Here is a 19764-nt window from a genome sequence, read left to right as displayed (position 1 = left end):
TAGACTACACAAAATTAAACTTAAATAGACAATGAGACACAAGGTACACAGAGATGATCAACCCAAACATTACCTGAAGAACAGCTTCTTCCAACAGGAACGAAATAAAAGGATTAAAGCTGACTTTGGCATTTAAGCTTAGTAATCAAAGATAAAAGATACGAATTCAAATGCTTCCTACTGCAAGTGAAGACCTTTGTTCCCAGACAGACAGGAACATTCTTTACATAAAGAAGTACTTATCAACTTCAAAGGCAAGCATACAAATGACTAAAGGTTTTCTTATTGTCTATTAGTGGAGACAGAAGTACAGACAAATATAAAATCATACAGTGGTTAGGGTTGGAAAGGACCTTAAGATCATCTAGTTCCAACCCCCCTGCCATAGCCAGGAATGCCTCACCATAGACCATGTTGCCCAAGGCTTTGTCCAACCTGGCCTTGAACACCGCCAGGGATGGAGCATTTACCATTTCCTTGGACAACCTGATCCAGTGCCTCACCACCCGCGTAATAAACACCTTCTTCCTTATAACCACAGTATGCATTTGCCATTTTATAAATAAAGTCTCAGGAGAATACGAGCAGCCCCTGAGATTTGGTAAATTGCCAATAATGTTTTTGATGTAAAAAGCTAGGGCTCCAGGCATATAAGAAACAGTGGGACATGAGAGCAATTTTAGTTTAGAAATTATGTAGCAACCATTCATCAATAATTTATTAGACACCTATTATTTAGAAAAAAGCAGCAATTTAAGAAGCTTCCTTGCCACAATGCCAATGCCCTCAGCCAGTAAAATTAATTCCTGAAAAATGTATGGGTTGCAGATCATCATTGTACTCGTAAGTTCAACCTTCTGTATGTAAAGTCATTGAAAAATTGCAAAACTAAATCAAAGCTTTTCCCACTCAATACTCCTCCATCATTTTTTGCTGCTACAGCAGCAAAACCACCTCCCCTTTAGATTAATAACTATCATTTTTATTGTACACAAACTGAAGTAAATCTGAAGTCTGAAAATATATTTTTCCAAAGTTAAATAATTCAGTGAGTGAAACCAGTGTTTACTTATGGGTTGGTTTGGGTTTGTTGGGTTTTTTTTTTTTGCTTGTTTCTTTGTTTTGTTTTTTTTTTTTGTGGGTTTTTTTTTGCTTTTTCTTTGTTTTTTTTTTTTCCAATTAACAGTGACATGCCTCTTGTAATGCCTTGACAAGAAATTTTTTTCTGAAAAGAAAGTGGTTACTTCATGCTTATTTTTGTATGTACAGAACACAAATTATAATAGAAGTTATTTTTTATTTTATAGCCTGTTCCTTAATGTAAGCTTTTAGTATAAAAAGTAGGAAATAAAGTCCTAATTCCTGATTTGTAGTATCAGACAAGTGAACTTTATAAACACATGCTAAAATGTAGAGCAGGATATTTCCCTGCCAATCCCAAATTACAACATTTCATACATGTTGTTTTTCAATGTACAAAACTGTCTTTTACTCAACATTGGTATTTTTTTTGGCACTGAGCTTATGAAGATATAAACTGGTTTTCAACAAAACTGAAGAATACATAGAACACTACACAACTTATTTTAAACAGAACTGCAAAGATTCTCATAAACTTGCATACCACACTAGCAAACACAATGTAATGAAAAACTCTGCACCAGGTGAATAAACAACTATGTAACGTACCATTAGATGTCAACAGAGAACCCAAAAGAGAATCCCACAAGAACAGGGAAAAAAATATAAATTTGCAAAAAAATATCCAACAGCAAATTCCGAGGATTTGGTTGTGAAATTTGAAATTACTGGTTAGACAATACAACACAAATCAAAGATATAAGAGTATATACAGTTCTGGTAGTTTTGGTGATGTGTAATGTTAATAATTAATTTATTATGATGTTTGCTTTGGTATGGCCAGAATATTAAATCTTTCCTCTCTTCATTACCGAAATCTACTAATTCCTTGCTCGTATATTGTGTCTACCAGAACTTCTGATGATAAAGACTTCACTGTTTTCAAAAAGAGCATTTTTCATGTCATAAACCTAAGCATTTCTATTCTGTTTATAGTTATTGATTTGGTTTTATTAGGTTTTAAAGTCAACTAAGTATCAAGCTAAAACAATTTATTTGTACTGCCTTTGATTTTCACAAGCATGCCTATGCACAAGAAACAGCTACATAAACAATCAGTTGTCAGTCTCCCCTACAGTGGCCTGATAACCAGTTCCAAGCAGGGTAAAATCGCCCCACTAGTTCTAAAGCTATGCAGTCATTGTTCAGTTTATTGTTGTATCAATACAAGATAAAACCTGCAAATGTGCCTTCAAGAAGTACTAAACCACGACAATAATGATTTCAGTGAAACCAGGTAAATAAGAATTACTTCACTTGAGCTGTCACATACCAGGAAGAATACATTTTCTCCAAAATACCAGGTAATTTTTTTTATTTTTTATTTTTTAAATGCATGATGGTGAAACCAAATGGAGACATATAACTCCTTAGTCTTATTTTAATTATGGCCTCTTAACATAACTAAACTGCAACACTTGCTGCTACAGTTTTAAAGAAAATCAAGACTACAGATTTAAGTGAGTAGCTACCCATCTGTAGTGCCACTGAAGCTGCAACCTGAATTTTGGTAACAGAATCTTTCTGCAAATACAGGAACTGTACTTTCCTCCTTTTGGCTTATTTAACTAGTCACACATAAGTATTAATTCATCCAAATGTAACTAACCAGTATAAAACTGATATTACAGTAAAGCTGATGCTTCTGTTAAATATGTTCCACAGTAAAATGCTTATTTTTTCATGATTACAAAGTTTTATCCTTCTCTGACACTTATTAAGACTCTAAACGAACGGCTCTGACAAACAGAAACATTGCTTAAGTGATCTGCAGCAACAAACTGGGTGAAGAGCATTTAAATGTTGATGGCACTCTTAAACTACGCATTATTTACTCATGACTCCAAAGATCTTCCAAACAACCTTCGTGCGAATTTACAATCAGTAGCCATTTCTACAGTACACACAGAACATGACTTCACATGTCAGTAAATCTGCTTCTCCATAGTAATGTTACTCTTTTGCACTACACAGAATGCCAGTATCAGAGCAGGTCTATGAAGCAATCATGGAGTGCAGTGAGTCCAGCATGTTCAGGCAATGCAATACCTATGTAGCAATTAAGCTCCTGGAAGCAATCTAACCATGTTCACAAGTGGTGAACTGAAACTTGCAAAATCTGGTGCTCAGTGGTAAGAAGTGGTGAATAGTCAAGGCAAATAGCCATGTTAATACAGCTTCTGATTTAAAGTTAGTTTAGTGTTTAATGAGTTCATATCACCTAATCCAAAAGCTTACTGATGCCTGAAGTGGCAAACCCATTCCCTGTTTCCTGTAGAAAACCCATCTATTTTCAGAACAGATAAATTCACTCTCTCTTCTAACTATTCTTGGATCCTACTGATATCCCTAAATTTAGCAACCATTTACTGGGTTAAGTGTATCTTTATTAAAACCACATGAGATGATACAAAGAAATATTTTATATATCGTTAGTATTAACTTATTTTTGTTTAATCTCTGTCTTTGCCACTGTTTTTTTTTACCCGTACTTCAAGCATTTAGGAAGATATTTTTCCCCTACTTTCCTTCCCTTTTTCTGGAGCAGGAGATAATACCTCTCCTTCCATTCCCTGGTATTTTTAAACCTTTGCTGCAGTTGAGATTATCTGAAGATCTATGTGAAGCAAGACTTACAAAAGGAGATAATGAAGTGGATTTTTCACATCAACTAGTTGATATAGCAGGGGGGAAGGATTTCTGGGCAGATTCTCCAGCTCTGAGGCAGAAGCAGCAAACCTCAAGTAAGAGCAGGCCAAGAACAATTTCTTCATAAGACTATCTGAATGTCATGGACCTCTGTTCTTCCTCTTCAACTTTGCCAAGTACCAATTATCTATCCTCTTCTCTCCAGCCACATAAATGACTACTGAAATAAACTCAAGATATAATTCCTATTTAAATACACTATCTTTCAGCAGCAAAAGAGGTTTTTCAAGTTTCTAACAAATTCTAGTTACTTTTTCTTTCTCTTAGGCAAGTTTGCCATGACCTTAACTGCTCCAGAAAAACTGCTTACAAAGCAAGGCTGAGTGGTAACTACTCAGATTAACAAAAAAAAAGTATTTTTAGGAAATTGTTTTGTGCAAATTCAGACATCTTACCCTGATAAAAGTTACAGCAAGACTATTAATAGACAAATGTACAGGTAATCATGGGTTTTTAAACAGGCTCAAGGACAAGAAAGGAACTATGGTAAATTGGCACTGTCACAGACAAATTTCGGACCTGTTATTCTTAAACTGTATTTAGCATGATGTTTGATTCTTCTACCTCAAACTCAAAGAAAATCCTGGTATAAAACCTGGTTCTTTCCCCCATTTCTCCCCATCTAGTTAAATATTTTTTCTTTAAATAAATCTATTTGCTCCACATACGAGCATTTTCCCTGCTTTGAAGACTACATAACCCTTTGCACAGAATTAAGTACATCCTCAGGAATAAACCTCTTAGTCCATTTTTGAAAGGCCCTATAGTATCCAGTCGGGCTGTGTAAAAATGGTATGAAACATTCATATAGGGATATCTATGGGGAAGTTTTGTGTCACCTGTCCTTGCCGTGAACGTCTCTAACTCACATGCAATTATTTAGCTTTATCATATTAACATATGAGTTAGCACTGAGCCTTAATATTAAGGGTTCTTCCTTTTAGTTTTTTTTTCATGACAGCGGCACCATTTGTGTTCTATCTCCAGAAAGAACATTTTTCATATTGAAAGTGCATATCAGAGGCTTATATTCAATGTACAAAGATAAGCCTTGGGTTAGCACCTCATTTCTGAAAGTAACTAAGTAATTAAGCTAATTTTACTGAATTTTTTGCCCATATTACTTTTTCATTGCAACTTTACCTGTATGAGGATCCTTTAAGTAATACTCACTTCCAAAAGATGAGGCACCATTTCATCCAGAGTTTTTCCTAGATGCTTATCTGGATCTAAACCTGGAAAACAAAAACAAACAAACAAAAACCAAAGTGTCAACACATTTTTATAAAGTACTGTTAGAATATCAATAAGGACTTTTTTTGTTTTTTTTTCCCCCCAGGGAAAAAAAGAAAAAAAAAAAGAAACAAAACCAACAAACCAAAACCACACTTCATCAGAATTTTTCCTTCTTATCCTTTCTGGGCAACTGGTTTCCCTGTTTGTGGAAAAATAAGGCCTATTACCTTTCCGTTGCATGTCAACTATTGTTTTCCTTTCTTAGAAATTTCAATAACCAGTGAAGTAAACATGTATGTCCAGGCTAATAAAAATATTACATGGAACTATACCTCTCAGTCAGAAGTTACCTTTGTAAATACCTACTGAATTAAAATAACAAGTTAATTTTCATATAGTTCCTGGAAATTGCTGGAAGTGTCACAGATTGTATCCCACAGTAAAAACTTTTTTGCTAAATCATATTCTCTGTGTGTGACCCGCAGAAAAAGGTAAGAATTCAAAAGGATGAAGACATAAAGAAAACTCAGACTTACAGAATGTCTTGTACTTTCTGATCTATCACAAAATAGTCTGAATTATGTCTTCATTTTGATTCATTCTTCTTGGTAAAAAAGTATGCCCTACTAACACTTGATAATTCCTCTAACTTGTCCTTCTGTGTTCCCATTTCACCTTGTTGACTTTGACTTTTGCCAACTCATGGCTGTTAAATGGTCACTTCTCAGGAATAAATCAAATAATTGGCAGAAATTAGTACTGGGATAATATACATGCAGTAACAACTGTTTCAAAAGCTGACATCACCTTCAACCAAATAAATATCCCAGTTGGATTTCACACTGGGTGGTCAAAAGGTCTTAAGATACCACGTAAATGAGAAAAACCAAATGATAACTTCTGAAAGTGAAGGAACACTGGAAAAATTTCAGTGATCACATTTTGTACTACTCTGGATTCTTGTGGTTTGGGGTTTTTTTGCTCTGATTCCAATACTTGTCTATTTTTTCCTACTCTATTGCTTTATACAATAATGGGTATCATTAAAGAGCTGCCACCAGAATGATTCCATTTAGAAGCAATTTCTAAAGTATGTACCTTGCAAAGCACTTTAGATCATTGATGATGAAAGCTGTTATATAAATGTATGGTACACTATTACAGAAATTCGTTGCTGAGTTCAAATGATATGCCTTTTAATTTTTACAATGATTGTCTTGGTATATTTAAATTCCTGTGAAACTAAAACAAGTTAGAGTGAATAAGATCTCAAAACATTAAGAAAGTTTTTAAATATTTCATTAAAGCACATTAAAAATTCTCTTCCTATCTAAGGGAATACTTTAAAAATTATTAATTATTAAAGTGAAAGAGGACTGAGGTTTTTTCCTCCCTCTATTCTTTTTTGGTATTGGTTTATTGCTCCTTATTAGCAGACTAAAATGTATGTTGCTAGATGTAAGATAAGGGATACATTACAAACGTGAGAAGGGAAAAAGTTGTCAGAAACAGACACACTAATGTGCTATTTCTTCCACAATTTTTGATATTAATAAGGATGTACCTACTGTACTGTCCCCAATGAACACAAAATAATAATTTAAAAAATATTATAAAAATAATCTACAAAATACAAGTAACTGCCTATGCATACATTATGGCTAAACTCTTCAGTAATATTGCACCTACATGGAAATCTGAGAATACAATATACCCTTTCTGTTTCTCAGTAGAATTCTGTTTTTTGATAGCTTGTCTTCTTTTGAAAAATATTATTTCCTTTAGTTTCCAACAGATTTGTGTGGTTAATGAATAGAGACTCTGCTAAATAGATACTCTCATAAATACCAAGTGCAACCTGTAATTTGCAGAACCAGTAATCCGTATCTCAAATCTTTAATGCCATGCATGTATAGACTAAAATGTATGTCTACTGCTACTATTAGTGTAATAAAGTATCTATAACTATACCTACAAAACAGTTAATATGAATCTATACTTCTATTTTGTACATTTTTCTTTAAACCCCTGAGTAGATTGATTCGGGTTCTTGAAATGACTTAGACTAAAAACAAAAACAATGTATTGTTAATTGTTATTACATTCCATTTAACCACATCCTCCAGATCTTTCCTCCATGAAACTAGATGTGAAGAAAGCTGGATGGGTGGATAAATCAACAACAAGGTCCAAAGGCCTGGATGACTGTATGCAGAATTAAGAAATTAATTAGGAAGGGAACTATAATTTGCAGCACTGACATCTATCTTACTTAACTTGCATGTATCAATGGAAACCAATTACAATTCAATTAAAATATTCACTTTTATTACTTTACTGACTGACCTTGAAGTTAATGCCTGTTTTATTTAATTGCATCATCTATGAATAAATGTTAACCGTAGAATGTTATGCTCCATTATGTTCAATGCATTTTTTAACTCCCCAACTGAACTACATCAGTCAATTTATTATGTGCTGTCAAGAGAGCAAACGGAGCTTTGCTTCTTTAAGACAGACCGGTACATGATGACAGAAACATCTCAAAAGATTTGATAATACTTAACAGTGATCAGTAAAATAAATTGTGCTCTCAACTCCATTTTTGTGGCCTAGTTTTACTGTACAATCATAAGTGATAGCACAAATGGCATAATCACTTCCAAACAATTTTTACTCCATCCAAAATTCCTGATAAACCCACTGACAGGAGCAGATACTCTTTCCTGCAGTTACGCTCTGGGTTGCAGAGCCCTCGTATGCACAACCAGAAGACATGTGCTGTAGAGAACTCTAGCAATATCAAAAGAGATTCAGGACTTTGTCAGGGCTTTGTTCTGTAGTGAAAAAGATGCACCAAAGAACGTAACTAAAAGGCATTTCACTAGTGTTGAGTTACGCAAACGAAAATTATATTTAATGGTTCACTTCATACACATGTATTAGTGTAGCCCTCACCTGAGCGGTAACTACCTGATATTACTTGCATTTATCAAGAACATTAGAAAATCAAGTTCCATTTTCATGGAAAGGCATTCAGCTAATAAAATCCACATTCTAAAGCTTCATCTTACTAACAAAAACATGCCTTATACATGTTTAAAATTTTAAAATAGTCTTGATTTTTAAGAAAGTATTTTATTATAAAAATTTCTGGGTTTACGCCTTAGTAAAATACTGAATAAATGAAAATAAACCATAGCTACTGGCTTTAAGAAAGGGTGGTACATAAAGTACTTCTGAAAGCCACACTTAAAAGTTTCCTTCCTTCCTTCTCCTGACTTGAGAAGTATTGTTGAGAAGATTAGTATCCTTATACCATCATTATGACAGTCAGGGACTGAGGCTTAACTTCTGATGATGGAAGACAGTATAAAGCACAATAAGGTTTCTGGGAAGATCCCAATTAGCTGCTTACCAAAAGAAGAACTATTTAGATCTTTAAATAAGAAAAAAGGCAATGAAAGATTAAAGTTTTCTGGTACCAAATCTAGTCTGTTTCTCTTTCCAATTTCTTTTTTCAGGAAGAAAACGGCATAAGGAGGTGATGGGACTTCTAAGGTATAGAAATTCAGAAATTTTGAGGGAATGCACAAGAGTATAAAGGAGAGATGCAACCACCCATCTCAGAATGGGAACAGAGAAAGCAGGACTATTTCTGAAGGTAAAATCCTCTACTTTACTTAGAAAGAAAAATATACACATTTAAACAATACAAAATCACTGGTTTTCATGAAGCAGGATTCAACACTATTTCTTAAATTATGCAGAATCAAAAATAGCCCATGAAAAGCCTGTGCACAAAAGGATCAGTTGGTAAAGGAGGTTTACTCTGCAGGAACACAGGAATCTCAGATACTCTTCATGATGTAGAAGTATGCCTGCCACAGAGACATTAATGCAGTGTAAATTTACACCTTAAAAAGCCTTAAAGCAAACTATTCTTGGTGTCATATTTAGCTTTCATTTCTATGAAGAGCTAGGAAGTGAACTTTTTGCCTGTTAGCATAACTTGACAGGTTCATAGTTGATTCATAACTTTCACACATGAAAGGCTGTGTAACAATGGTGAACTCATCCAATTCCTTAAATTTCTTATTCCAAAACATAAAAAAAAACCAAACTGTAAAACCTGCTTAATTTTCATATAGAAATGAAGGAAAGTGCAAGACATAGGGGCTATTACTCCACCTCTAAAAGATTTTAGGTGAATATACTCCCATTTTATTGTATAAAAGAGCTAAATTTATGCAACACGATAATGAGTCTACTTTTTCTTTTTTTTTTTTTTTTTTGTATGAGGTAACATACATGTGGGAACTATACAGGGGTGGAATCTGAAGGTATAGTAACTCTTCTCAAGATAATTGGTAAAGCTATAAAACATTAATCCTGAAGCAGTTGTAGTATGTTTCTTTAGGATCACAGTTTATCTTCTTCCTCAGAAGTGCATCAAATATTTTCTAAACTAGGTTAGTCTGTTGTCATCAAATTTTAGAATACTAAGAGGTAAAAGGCTCTAAAACTATTCATACCAGCAATGTTATCTGTAAATTCTTGTGATTATTTTTTTTTTCAAACATCAATGTTATTTGCATTCCAGTTGCATCTAGGATTCAAAGCAACTTAGCTCTGCCCTTTCAGGAGCAGAAACCTCAGTAAGTCTTTGAAGAAATTTAGTATTGTTTCATCAAACAAGGCAATATTTTCACACAGATCCTTATGTTCATGGTTTAAAAAGATCATGAAATTGCTTAACAACAGCATTAAACTGCTTTTAATCAAATCCAAGACTATACAGCAAATGGTTCAGCTAACTGAAAATACTGCCTCAGTCAACTTCCTCTCAGGACTTTCAATAGACTTCAGAGACTTAAATGTTATTACAGGTTTGGTTCATATAGCCACGTATGTAGGGCTTTCACAACATAAATCTGTTTTCAGTGTTTTTAACTTGGGTTTACTGAAATATTTTGAGTAGAATTACTTTAGAGCATGATTTATTTATTAATCTATTTAATTAGAAAAGTTCAACCATTCCAGCATCATTAGCGATAGAAAAGGTACTGTTCTGTCCCTGTTAAAGAATTCTGGTATTTCCACACACAGTCCTAGTGCTATTAAGTTTTGAAGAAAAGAATTGAAATTAATTCAGTGACAGAGAATGAGGCCTGCTACAAGTGCTAAAATTTGTGTCACTCACTATGTTTATCCCCATGCAAACAAGTTACGTTTGTACAAGTACAATCCCCATTACAAAAAAGTCATGTTCCCAAAAGGATCAACAGAGACTTCTTACAGGGGAGTTCAGTAGCTCACCTGCAAAAGGGTAAAAACCAGAGTGGAAATAAAGAATGAAATTAGGACAGGAAGTCTCCTAAAACTTCAACTCAAAGAGACCTGGAAAGCAAGAATCCAGGTCTAACTGCATATCTGTTCTATACTACATAGATATACCTTTAAAAGTTTGAGTTTATGCTCTGTTTCAGCACAGAAGTCTGCACAGTGAATATGCATCCCTTATCAAGCATCTAATAATATTCTAGAATTAAAAAGACACCACTTCTAATTCTTGATTTTTCATTCTGTTATTTCTGGTTTTGACATCTCTTACTAAGCAATTTTTCTTCCATTAGTTTCCAGCTCCAAGTTCTCTAACTATTCTTCTGTCTCATTCACTAGAATCCTTACTTTCTTTCTTATTTCACTTTAAATGCCTGAAAGTCCATCCTTAGCCCGATGCATCCCTTTTGCTTTTCCTTTAGATGATCTGATCTCCCCAAACTGCAAAGCCATCTTTCCACTCCTAAGCCATCCCTCTCCAATTTTGTCTGACATCTTCTTAAGAAGCACTGCATTCAAGAACTTTCAATTGCTTTTCTGTATTCATGCACATTCACTTTCCCACTCTTCCTTCTAATTTCTCTCATTAGTTACTACTGAAAATATCAATGATCTTAAGGTCCTTTCCAACCCTAACTATTCTATGATTCTATGATTTTCCAAGAACACTGTTCCCTTCCATTGCACAGATGATGTGCTCAGACAAAACTTACACAACCACCAATTTTATCTCAGGATATGACCTGACATTAAAGCCAACGCAAATGAGTGGTAAGCTTTCTACTGAAAGTTTTGTCCTCCATATGGCCATGGCATTTACACAGTAAGTTCCCAGCACATACAAAAAAGTGGTGCTTCTCTGCTGACTCATCCAGCTACAGCTACATGATCACAGGACCTGCTATGAGGCAGAAGCAAGTAGAGACTTGTGGTTTGGAAGAGTCAAATAGAAGGGGGAAGGAAAACACGCATCGAAGAGGTTGATCTATCTGTAACACTAAATTACACCCTCAGGTGCGTAACAAGGAACTGTGTGGTGCTATTTTTTTTTTTTAAATGTACTACTTTATACGTAAATCTTATGCAAAAATTAATGGAAGTCTGACTATCAATTTCAGTCAGTCAGGATTTCACTTATGTACACTGCTGTTATGCAAATAATAAAAATAATGCAGATACCTAGGTAGTTAAGATTTAAATAATAAAGAAAAACTCCAGGTACCAATTTCATTATACTGAGAAGCAACATTCTAAGTTAACAGCTCATATACAAAAACATTCACTAAACTACCAGCTTTTCAGAGAATTCCATGTATAGCAGGAGTATACCAATCTTCTTGACCTTGTGAGGCAAGCATCAAGATCTTCTCACAGCAGAAGAAATTCAAATATACTTACTTCAGACATCTCATTTTAGAGAAGGAACATCAGGATTTGTTGACAGACAGGAAATGGCAATAGCTCCCTAAGAACTCATTACGCCGTTTTTGGAGGGAAATAGACTTGGTAAGCAATTAGGGCCCACACCATCTCAAAATTTAGGCTTTCATAGACCTTTTGATTTCAACTCTACCCATGGCTAACATGTACATTGTCTGGAATCATTCATTGTAGCTGGACCTAGAAAACACAGATGTGGCAACAGCACACAGATGTAGGCTGAGAACCACAAGCTAATCAGCCCTGATACAAAGTTCAGCTTTTATTATTGTTCAACAGCTGAACAGCCTTATGGTTATCATTTCTCCTGTGGCCCAAAGAACAGCTGGAAGTTAGAAACATAATTAAACATGAAAGAGGGTTTTTTTATTTCAAATTAGTATTTCTGTTGCCTGATATGATAATTACAATGTTTTTCTAGGGTATTAAATTTAATAATAAATCATTAAGTTGCTATAACCAAACTGGGAAGAAGCTGCAATGTATGAAGTAAATAATGCATATTAATCCCCTAAAAGATAGAAATTTGAGTTTATATTCTGATTTTGACTGAAGCATGGAAGAAGTAATTCACCCTCTCCCCTTCCGCCCATTATTTTCTCACACTAACAATGTGCACTTATAAAAACCTACCGGAGGTGAATGTTACTCTTAAAAGCTCAAGAAAAACTAGAATCACTGAGGACAATATGTTTTAACTGCATAACATAAAACCAATTTCAACTATGTTTTCTTATGAATGAGAACTGAAGTTTGTCATATTTTATAAGGTATATCGGCTGGTGCTTTAGTGCTAATTCTTAACAAGATTTAGGTATAGTTAAATATATAAGTAAACTAGATAAAAATCAATGCTCAGGTTTTACTGAGGTCCATACTGTGAGGAACTCAAAGACTGCTTCCAAATGTAACCTCCCTCCTCTCACTCCTACCTGAGTATTACACCTTATGCTGCAGTGGAAGAAATATGCATTGTAACAGCAGTACAAGTAAGACCAGTAAATGAAGTTACCAGATGAAAAGTTGAACCTGTTAAATGCATACTTTGCAAGTTAATTAGTATTTTAATCTATAAAATGTGTTAGGAGGCCAAGGATATAAAACCCACATTATTGTGTTATATTACACCATCTCTGTCATATTGCACAGTGCTATGATACACGTCTCACATGAGCAATGATATTACTGTAATTTCAGGCATGCACGTGTTAAATACAATCAACAACTGCTTCTATTTTAAGTATTATTGAGTAACCTTCCTGTGATTTTCTGGGAGTTCCACTGAAGAGGGGTATATTTCAAATATAAAAGTATTATTCATCATACAGGCAACTTTAGCAGCAAGAAAATGACACTGAAGATAAATATGCATAAGCAGCCTTTTTTTTTTTAAAAAAAATAGCTCAGGTTTGCTGCTAGATCACAGACTCATCATGAAAGCCTCTGAAATCTACTAAAGGAAAGCAAGCAGATTTACTTATAGATCAACAGAAGGCATGTGAAGAAGGCTTGCTAACAATACTTCTTCTGTGGGTAAAGTGAGAGCAATCGGTATCTCATCTGGAAAAGCACACTTCTCTGAGACAGAAAACTCTTGCCACTGGCAAAGTTTACGGTATTAATTTGTAATGGTGAATTTAGGGGAAATGTACTAAACTAATGCTCATTTACTTTCATAATTATGTGTTTTCTACATAAAATTACAGGCTTTTACCTTGTCAATACTGGCACTGAGTTAATGGAAAACAGTACAAGGTTGAGTGTAGAAGTATGCCAGTGCTGATGAATGTCAGGCTTAGGTTACAGATTTGCTTGTTGCATTAACATCTGTACAATGTACTATCTAATGCATTACTCTTCAGACTCTTAAATCTGCTATTTTAAATATTTCCTTGCAGTTTAGCTTTGATTATTAACCTAAGAGGCAAAAAGTTAAACTGTATCTTATCTTCTTTGCCACTTGATATGTTAAACAGCCTTCATACCTTAAATCCACTTTAATAAGGCATGCAATTATTAAAGCATTACAGAATGGCCCCAGAGCACAAAAGCTCCATTAAATTTGCTTACATCTAATTACGTCTGCCTGAGGCAGGTGAGAAATTGACTCTGATAAGATCTTTCTTTTACCTATAGCCAAAAAAATAAAAAGAAAAAAAAAACAACCTTGGAGTGATTTTCTATCTAATTGCTATCTACAAGTATTTATGGTATTCGCTCCTTCAATGAATAGCCCACAAAGCACTCTTTGTGCACTAACTATTGCATTTTAAGTTTTTTTAAGACTGTAAAATACAAAAGACAAGCTTATCTTGCTTCAGGCATAAGATAGGTCACCAATGATGTCTACTTGTGAAATAGTTTTATCTATTATTTAAATCATACATTTTCTTTAAAAAATAATTCTGATGTGAAAAAGCATGTTATATGTTCTTTGTGGCCTTATTTTTTCTTCATGTCAGCATAAGCAATGAAAGCATTTTATCTTATGGAAAAATAACAAAAATATTAAAATGTACTTTACTCAGCCTGAAAACTATATTTTTTTTTCAGTTCAAAATAAGAAAAAAAAAAAAAAAGTGCTTTATAGTAGAAAACACAGCATTCAACTCCTCTGTATTTATAACTGGCCTTCCAATTTCAGGAAAATGCTATTAAATTACACTGCTTGTTACCTACAAGTGAATGAGGGAATGTAATATTTCTAATCATCCTAGTCCCACTAGCAGCCCTAGCAGATCCTAGAGAACAGTACAGCAAGACCTTCACAGGAGTAATGTAAAAACTGGTTAGAAAGTATACCAGCTGAAGAGGAACAAATAAATAATAATTAAAAAAAATTAATGGGAAAAAAAAAGTCAGTGAATTCATTCAATCTAAAGGGATTATAATTCATTAATATTTAAGGAGAAATTACTGTGTTATAAAGCATTCCTTAAAGAAGACGGACACTAGGAATTTGATGTGAAAGTTGCCCAGATAAATCAGCCATCGGACTTCTAATGCAATATTACACAACTGTTTTTTTAAACATACATCTTTAAATCACTAATACCGCTGATGCTCTTGCATTATACCAGCCATTCTTTGGTACAATGGATTGCAAATATTTAGGCAACCAAAAAGAAAAGGTTCCTTGGTCACACTTTATGCTTAAGACCTCATTCAAAACTCTTGCATGAAAAGCTGCGTAGAGGCCCAAAATGAATATACATGTTTCTCATGCACTTCTTAGGATCATTCAGTAAGCCTTCCTATAAAACTTTATTTTACCATAGCTTTATATTCAAACACCAAACATTATCTTTCATGTTGTTTCATTATTCAAACCTCATTTTACGTATTTGACAATGAAAGGACATGTTGATTTTCTGGCCTACTAAACAACTACATCGTAAATACCTTTTTTTTTTTGAAGGCTATGATGAACTATTTCTGTTTGCTATATGCTTTACCAACTCAAAAGACTGTCATTACACAAAAAGTTTTGGTCTTATATAATTACATCTTGTTTGATGTTAATTTGCTGTATTTCTATGAAAAATTTTATGGTTGCTTTATAATAATTTCTAGCCACTAGTTCGCATCATCTATAAATGGCAATACTGTTAACCACTGAATTATGCATGCATCTTTACTGCAAATCAAACCCAAACTCAAACAAATACATTACAAGAGGAATGTAACAACCAGCCAGGAAGAATTACTTTCCAGTTTTTCGGTGTCTTCTCCAAGAATGAATTGCATACAGGCAAATCGATTAGTCAGACATTATGACTTACTCAGCTATTACTTTTCCAAGGTTTTTTTTTGGTGGATTTTTGTTTTGTGTTTTTGTGTTTTTTTTTTGGTGGGGGTTTTTTGGTTGTTTTTTGGTGGGTTGTTGTTTTTTTTCATATTAACATTTCATATCGTAAAATACAGACCAAAATTTCTTTTCTTCTGTTATGTTGTGGATTTGTCCATGGGAAGTTTCAGCAGACAATATTACACAGAAACTGAATACGTACCAAAAGCTGCCACTTTTATGATTATGGCTTGAATGTTAGATGATATCATTTCTTTAAGCAGTATTTCCTGGTTCCGACGCCAAAGGTAAGCTAAAGGCTGAAGATTAAGCCTTCTGCAACTTAAAAATAAACAAAAAAATGGATAACGCCAAGCATTATGCTTTTACACAGCATGATTCATAAAATGAAAGAAAATTAATTTCTCTCATTTCAGACCTTTAGATAATTTTTATTCTACAATTACTATTCCTAGATTTCAGTATAGACATTACATGTAATATAAGAAAAAAAATTGTTCTAACTATAAATTATCTATGTAAGTAAGATGTAACTCACTAGTGTAGACAGATTTGCATGGGAACATAAGTAAAACCATGAGAAAACCTTCAGGGATGCCAATCACTTAGTATCTTTGGAAGTGATTACTTTTTATGAAACAATCACAATGAAACATTGTGATGTCCTGTCAATCTTTTTGGTGGGGTAAAAGATCTGAAACTCACTATCAACAAAAGCAATATTTTCTAAAATACCTAGTAACATGGACAGTCATTAAATGTTTGAAGTGTAAAGCAAAAGAAGAAAGGAGCTATTTCAGACTACAATTTACCTAGGTAAAGTACACAAAGAAAACACCCATTCTGTGTAACCTGCTGATGTGTGTCAAGTTGGCACAGGATTAATTTCACCATTCTTACAGTTCATAAAGGATTCTATACATTTACTTCTATCACCACGTAACTAATGAACTCATGAAATTATAATTAATTTTTAACACAAGGTGGTTTTGTATTTCATGAGACATATAGTGAAAATTTTTTCAATACCCAAGTCAAATCTAGGCCTATATAACACAGACAATTCCCATTACATAATCCTTTTTTTTTTAAGACTCTCAAGAAGTATCACAATTCATCTATACTTAAAGAATGTGCACAGCAGAAATAACAAATGAAAGCTCCTGATTAATGATAACATATTTTAGATTTTATGGAAGTAAGGGAAGGTATAAGGATTTTCTTGCATTTAACGTGATAATAAGTCGCAGGATGTTCCTGTGTATTATAACACTCTGTTGAAAAACAGAGGTACTTGACCACAGCATTGGAATTGAGTGAGCTTTCTTAACTGAGATTTCAACTGAATTGTTGAAATCGGAGATCTGAACATATTCTACTATTTTCATTTCAAAACTCTAAGCATTTTCAACAGATCCATTAACAGACCTTTATAGCAATCAAAAAATCCAGTATTGTCTTTACTAGATTTTTAGTAATGAATACATGGCTCCATGAGGGTGAGGGGAAAGATACTTAGATTAACAAATTGAATAGATTAGGTGTCATAGAACATGAGAAAATAAGCAACTGTCTCTGGTCCAGAGTTTGAGTTAGAAAATAATCAAGAAACAAAAGCACTTTCCAGAATGTATATATTAATAAGGGTTAATATTTTCTTACACATCTTCAACTCGGACTCTCTGGTAGTCAGAAAGAATGGCTCCCACAGATACACCCTCCACTCCTTCTTTGTCCTGAAAAAGAGACACGGAATATTAATGACAGCAGTATATGCTGGCCTAAGCAATAGAGATTCAGAATCTCTACTAGCAGGATCAACCAAGAATAAATCTTTTTCCCCGTGTACAATATATGGAACTAAATGGGCTGGAATGCAGATCTTGAATGGATGAGAGCAGTGCAGCTGACCTACTACATGGTTATTACTCTAACACAATCATCTACTTGACTCATGTACCATTTTACAGAAGAAATAACCAGGGCAACTCAAAAGTACCGTATTTAACAGCTTATCCTGAAGTTTTCCTGACATACTGAAAATTACTTCCAGCTCTTCACTATAACTGAAGTGTTAGCTATCCCACCTACAAATAAATATTTATTTGTATAAATACAACTATGTACTTATTTAATTGTATTTACAATTATGAAGATTAATTAAACTATTAGCATTTGCCGTAATAGGCAGCACCAGAGGGTGTGAGATCAGGCTTTTTACCCTAACACCAGAAGAAGAAAACTCGCAGGCAACTTAACATCACTTTTTAAAAACTCTGCTAGAAGAAAGTTTTCCAAGACATACTTTCTCTTTAATTTCAATTACCTAAGCCAATAGCAGTTTATTTTTTTTTGTAAACAGTGAGAATATAAACATTTGAAAATGCACTGAGCTCTTGCATTTTTAAGTTGCTTGAGTCCCAATCAACATGCTGACCTTACTTTCTTTTCCTAAAATTTGCTCCAGCTAGATTTTAACCAAGTCTTTTAACTAAGGTTGACTATAACTACACAGCATGACTTAAACTTCTGGACCTGCTAAATAGACAGCAATCCTGGGAAGCTTGCAGCAAGATTTTAATGCAAAATTTTCAACTATATACCTATATATGAACTTCAAAATCAAACCAGTCTTTGCCTGCCATGGGTCTGAATTTAAAGTTCATTTTCAGTTTCTTATCAATAGAATGATGTGGAAGGTGTTTTATTCATAATTATATTGAAGGGAAAAATTTCCCAGTTTATGTCTGTCTGGAATATTCCTTCCTACATCTATTATCTTATTTTTCACATTAATTCTCACCTCATACTTGCCCAACCAAATTCCTAAGTTATTCACACCCATCTATACTTCTGATTTAAGAGCCACTTTATTTATCAAAATTCCTAGCTACAGTAATCTAAAAATGGTATCACTGTTCACAATTTATTTACTTCTACATGTCATTAATGGATATACCATTTAATATCAAACAACAGGAAAACATACAGGCTTCAGATTGATGCTTCTCCCATACCCAGAAGTAATAGTACTGATAAAAATTACTTTTAGATTATCTGTCACCTGTACATTATCCACTGCCAGCATTATCATTGCCACTACTATTATCCTGACAATATTATTTCTGCTTCTATTTCAGCTCTGTGCAACATTTCAAAGCTCTTTTCAGAATAAGGATAGATCCCAGACACTTCAATTTACTCAACTCAGCCATCTAGAATTACATTTCTTAAAAAGTTAACACAGTTATGTAAGTAGAGTTTTCTTTAAATAAATTTAATAAAATGATTCATGAAGCTTTCTTGTATCTTCAAGTACATCTAAAATGTTTTAAATGTATCCCTTTGTTTCATATAGTTTTGACATGCAGTTCATCTGTACTGCTACAATTGTGCTTAAGTTGCACTCTTCAAAGTTCTTTTTGGTTAACTCTAATAACATGACAGATCAGTCTTGTTTGCTTCTATTTTTATGCAAAAAAGAATAACCCTAACATCATCCAACATGTCCAGAAACATCATCTGTGTTTCTGCCTATATGAACAATTAAATCACAAGCAATATATCCTCAAAGGTAATAATCATGAAGTGGTCCATGCACCGGATCTGACATTACAAACCAATATTAACTCATTAAATATTGGCTGTTCATGTTTCCATGTCACCACACATCTTTGTGTGTGAAGGAATGAAGCAGCCTTTACTGCTAATATATTAGCCTCACACTAATATATTAGTAAAGGAATCATAGAATCAGAATGGCTGAAGCTTCTCACTTTTGCAAGCAAACATGAGACTCCTGCTGTGAAGTATAGAGACTACCAGAGACTAGAACAATATATGGTAATAAAGCTGTATACTTTTACAGGGAAAACAGTATTCAACTACAGAATGGAATAAGGGAAGACAAAAGCAGAAAAACACTGCAGAAAACCATCTGCATTTATATGACCATGAAGCAGATGAGGGGTTCGGGGGCAATGGCAAGGGAAAAGTAAAGCAGATTTAGCCTATGATCCAGAGAAAAACAACAAAATAAAAACCAAAACCGCAAAGAACATCTGCAATCAGCTCCATAGCCTCCCAGT

The 19764-nt window shown here is 33.9% G+C and overlaps 1 protein-coding gene and 1 long non-coding RNA gene across 3 annotated transcripts in view; one reads left to right on the top strand and one right to left on the bottom strand.

Moving 5' to 3' along the window:
• Positions 1-19764, bottom strand: part of DPH6 (diphthamine biosynthesis 6) — a 213238-nt gene that overhangs the window by 141058 nt on the left and 52416 nt on the right. For both annotated transcript variants that reach the window (XM_062619375.1, XM_062619374.1), the window contains exons 4-6: positions 17339-17412; positions 15879-15997; positions 5023-5084 (exon numbers count right to left, since the gene is read on the bottom strand). In XM_062619375.1, the coding sequence (XP_062475359.1) occupies positions 5023-5084; positions 15879-15997; positions 17339-17412 (255 nt within the window). The remainder of the gene's footprint in view (positions 1-5022; positions 5085-15878; positions 15998-17338; positions 17413-19764) is intronic.
• LOC134164021 (uncharacterized) lies at positions 5954-14412 on the top strand. Its single transcript, XR_009964961.1, has 3 exons — positions 5954-8749; positions 9689-9743; positions 13271-14412. It is a non-coding gene; the product is annotated as an uncharacterized LOC134164021 (long non-coding RNA).

The sequence above is a fragment of the Pezoporus occidentalis genome, unplaced genomic scaffold (assembly GCF_034315485.1).
Source record: "Pezoporus occidentalis ecotype Australia unplaced genomic scaffold, CSIRO_AGI_Poc_V1 ctg21, whole genome shotgun sequence".
NCBI lineage: Eukaryota > Metazoa > Chordata > Aves > Psittaciformes > Psittacidae > Pezoporus > Pezoporus occidentalis.
The sequence above is the reverse complement of the archived record's forward strand: the minus strand, read 5'-3'. Positions and strand labels throughout refer to the sequence as shown.